A 3,647-nucleotide genomic window follows, 5' to 3' on the forward strand; every position below is an offset into this window, starting at 1 on the left:
AGAGCCTTTGACTTCTCAACCTTAGCCTTTTCAGATTTGGATTTCAAGGCTATGGACTTTTTCCTCAGATCATGCATCTCTGAGCGCTTCAGCTCATGGCATTTCAAAATGCTGATGAGTTCTTCTAAACTCATATTCTCAACATCTCTCGTGAGCTCTATTGAAGTCACCAAAGGCATCCAACTTTCAGGAAGACACCTGATGACCCTTATGACGTGATCTTTTGTTGTGTAGCTCTTGTTGAGAGGACGTATGCCAGCTACAAGCAGTTGAAATCTGGAGAACATTTCTTCAATGGACTCATTTGGCTCCATGATGAAGGATTCATACTTTTGGATCAAAGACAATGCCTTTGATTCTTTGACTTTCTTGTTTCCTTCATGAGACATCTTCAGAGAATCAAAAATGCCTTTAGCAAACTCACGATCTGTAATCTTCTGGTACTCCTCATAGGAGATAGCACTTAGAAGAATTGCTCTTGCTTTATGATGTTGTGAGTACAGCTTCTTTTGATCTGCAGACATCTCTGACCTTGGGATCTTTTTGCCATCTGCATCAACTGGACGCTCATAGCCATCCACAATAATATCCCAGAGATCTGCATCGAAACCCAGAAAGAAACTTTCCAGTCTATCTTTCCAATATTCGAACCTTTGACCATCGAACATAGGAGGCTTTGCGTTGTAACCATCTCTTTGAGTTTCACTGGTGGTGGCAGCCATTGTTTTTCACACCGGCCCGGATCACTGAACACTGTTAGGTGTGGTAATCAGAACTTGCGCTCTGATACCAATTGAAGGTATGAAAAACGGTAGAAAGGGGGGGTTTGAATAACGTTTTCAGTACAAAACTACCACCTTAAAGATTTTAACAAATCTTTTCGAGAACTAAGTGCAAAAGATAGAGATAGAAAAGCACACAAGGATTTTATCCTGGTTCACTTGATAAATCACTCAAGCTACTCCAGTCCACCCGTTAAGGTGATTTCTTCCTTCTTAGAATGAAGGCAATCCACTAATCAGGTAAGAGTTACAACTGCACTTGAAACCTACAAGTGACTAACAATTACACTGACTTAGCTCACACTAAGATTCACTCTCTTAGTCTTCTCTAGGATCCGATCAACCTTGATCTCCTAAAGGAAAATCAAACAACTGTTTGAGGTTGGTGTTTACAAGGGTTTGCTTCTGAATAAGCTGAGTGTAAACTAAAATAAATTACAAGATGAAAGAAAGCTTAGAATATATCTTGCGCGTGTGTATTGCTTCTTGTATATTTTTTTTCTTCTTCTCGCCGCTTCTTTCAATCTTCAGCCTCTATATATACTCCAAGGATTAGGGTTGAGCGTTGCATGGGAAATGCTACCGTTGGAGGGCAGTTCTGGAAAATCCAGCTTCTGCTGTGGCTGAGAACGTTAGGTAGGTCGTCAGGAAGGTACACTTGCTTTTGTACTTGGATAGCGACTTGACCTTTTAACCTAGGAGACTTCTGATCAGAGGAATGCTTCGTATTGGAACTTGTGAAGCCGGTTGATCAGAGTCAGAGGGATAGCACAGATCCTCTGACCATTGTATCTTCTGATTCTGAACTCAGAGGGAAGAACATGGCCTTCAGAGTTTCTTGCTTCTGGACTTCAGAGTTTCCACTATTCAGCTTCTGGATCTTCAGAGTCTTCTACACCATCGGAACATCTGAACCTTCAGTGTTTCTTGGTTGTCAGAACTTCTGGATCATCAGAGCTTCTAGCGACTGAGTCCTCATCAGAGTTTGTATAGCTTCAGATCTTCTGAAGCTTTTCCACTGTTCATACTGAACATGGTGAATGCGAAAGCGTTGCTTGGGTTACCCTTTATACACAGTGCTTCTGATTTGTGTGAAATTGAGTCAGGGTCAGAGCCTGTAAATAGCACACTCAGAAAAACACGTTAGAGTACCACAATTGTTCATATCAAAAGGTTAACTTGTAATCATCAAAACATAGAGTTGTACTACTAGATCAAAACTTGATCTTACATAAGCACCCCTTAAGCAATTCAAAACATCATTCCAAAACCCCTTTTCGATAATCAATTTCTCAATATCTTTCCCCATTTTAGTCTTTGCAAACTGACTATTTTTCCATTGTAAATCAGCAAACATTTTTATCAATGCACCCCTTTTATCTTGCAAACATCCCAATGTTAAGTAAGAACTAGCAGATTGTGTTGTGCCTGGTCTAATCAAATCAGCTCCTCCAGTAAATTGATGCAATAGAGTTTTGAGGCCAACTGTAGAATAAATGTAAGTGGTTATTTTTTTACCTTGTGCAATGGCTTCTTTGTGTAGGGGTAACTTTTTCTCAAAGTCCTTTAGCATGAGGTTTATGCAATGAGCCGCACAAGGGGTCCAATAAAGCCTCTTCCTCTTTTGCATCAACAATTCACCAGCTGCCTTATAGTTTGCAGCATTGTCTGTGATAACTTGAATCACATTTTCCTCCCCCACTTCCTCCACAACCTCATCCACAATCTGAAAAATCTTTTCAGATGTCTTGCATATGCTGGATGCATCAATGGACTTCAAGAACACTGTTCCCTTAGGACTATTTACAAAAAAGTTAAGGATAGTCATCCTTCTCCTCCTATCCGTCCATCCATCAGTCGTAATGGTGCATCCTGTTTTTCTCCAAGATGCTTTGTGCTCATCCAACACCTTATGAGTCATTTCAACCTTTTTCTTCAATAATTTCCCTCGAAGGTCATGGAAGGATGGTGGCTTGAATCCTAAACCATGTCGGGAAATTGATTCACACATCTTGGTGAACTCTTCACTCTTCACGGCAGTGAAAGGAATTTCATTATTGTAGAAAAAAGAAGCAATGTCTAAGCATGCATCTTCAGTTAAACACTTATTGAATGTATTGTTATGATTTGATTGGATGCTCCTCTTGGCACGAGTTGCACTTGCTTCACTTGGACCCTCAACTAGCTCATCGCATTTCCTTTTTCCCGATTCGCTAATTTGAACACCTCTATCTCCATTATACTTTGTTGTGTTTTCCTTCTTCAATTTCTTAGTATTGAAGTCATGAAGAATCTTATAAATTTTCATCTTAACATCATCAGGTACAACATTGCAAGCTCTCGCATCATTCCCTATCCCTGCCAAATGATGCTTAAATCGAGTAGTCCCTCCTTTGTAAACATTCAGACAATATTTGCATTGGATATTTCTACTACTCCCATCAACAGAAACCCCATGTTCCCAAGCCACATCTGTTCTTAATCCATAAGAATTCTTAGGGGAGATCTTATCCCTTGCTTGAACCCTCTCCCCCCTATCATCTATTGAACTTAGAGGAGCACTCCCACTCCCGGATGCCATTGAACCAGGAACAAAGGAGAGAATCAAGAACAGAACCTGTACACGGAACCACGAACAAGAATATAGGAGATAATCAAGCACATAACATGTAAACAAAACCTGCAAATTGTAACACAAGGACATAGGAGAGAAGGAAAAACAAAACATGTAAAAAACGACTTTAAACAAGAACAAAGAAGGTTGGGCAAGAACCACTAACCGAGGATATAAGAGAACCACGCAGAGGAGAGTGTATACTGGTGAGAAGAACCAAGGACAGGATGATGAACAACGCTTGACGGTGG

The 3,647-nt window shown here is 40.3% G+C and overlaps 1 protein-coding gene across 1 annotated transcript; it reads right to left on the reverse strand.

Moving 5' to 3' along the window:
* Window positions 1-2,013: 2,013 nt before the first annotated feature.
* On the reverse strand, window positions 2,014-3,363 carry LOC130727307 (uncharacterized; the record flags this gene model as incomplete). The annotated part of the gene is made up of 1 exon (XM_057578414.1): window positions 2,014-3,363. A coding segment is annotated over exon 1 (1,350 nt), but the record flags the coding sequence as incomplete, so codon positions are not given.
* Window positions 3,364-3,647: the final 284 nt, after the last annotated feature.

The sequence above is a fragment of the Lotus japonicus genome, unplaced genomic scaffold (genome assembly GCF_012489685.1).
Source record: "Lotus japonicus ecotype B-129 unplaced genomic scaffold, LjGifu_v1.2 AP026983.1".
NCBI classification, from domain to species: domain Eukaryota; kingdom Viridiplantae; phylum Streptophyta; class Magnoliopsida; order Fabales; family Fabaceae; genus Lotus; species Lotus japonicus.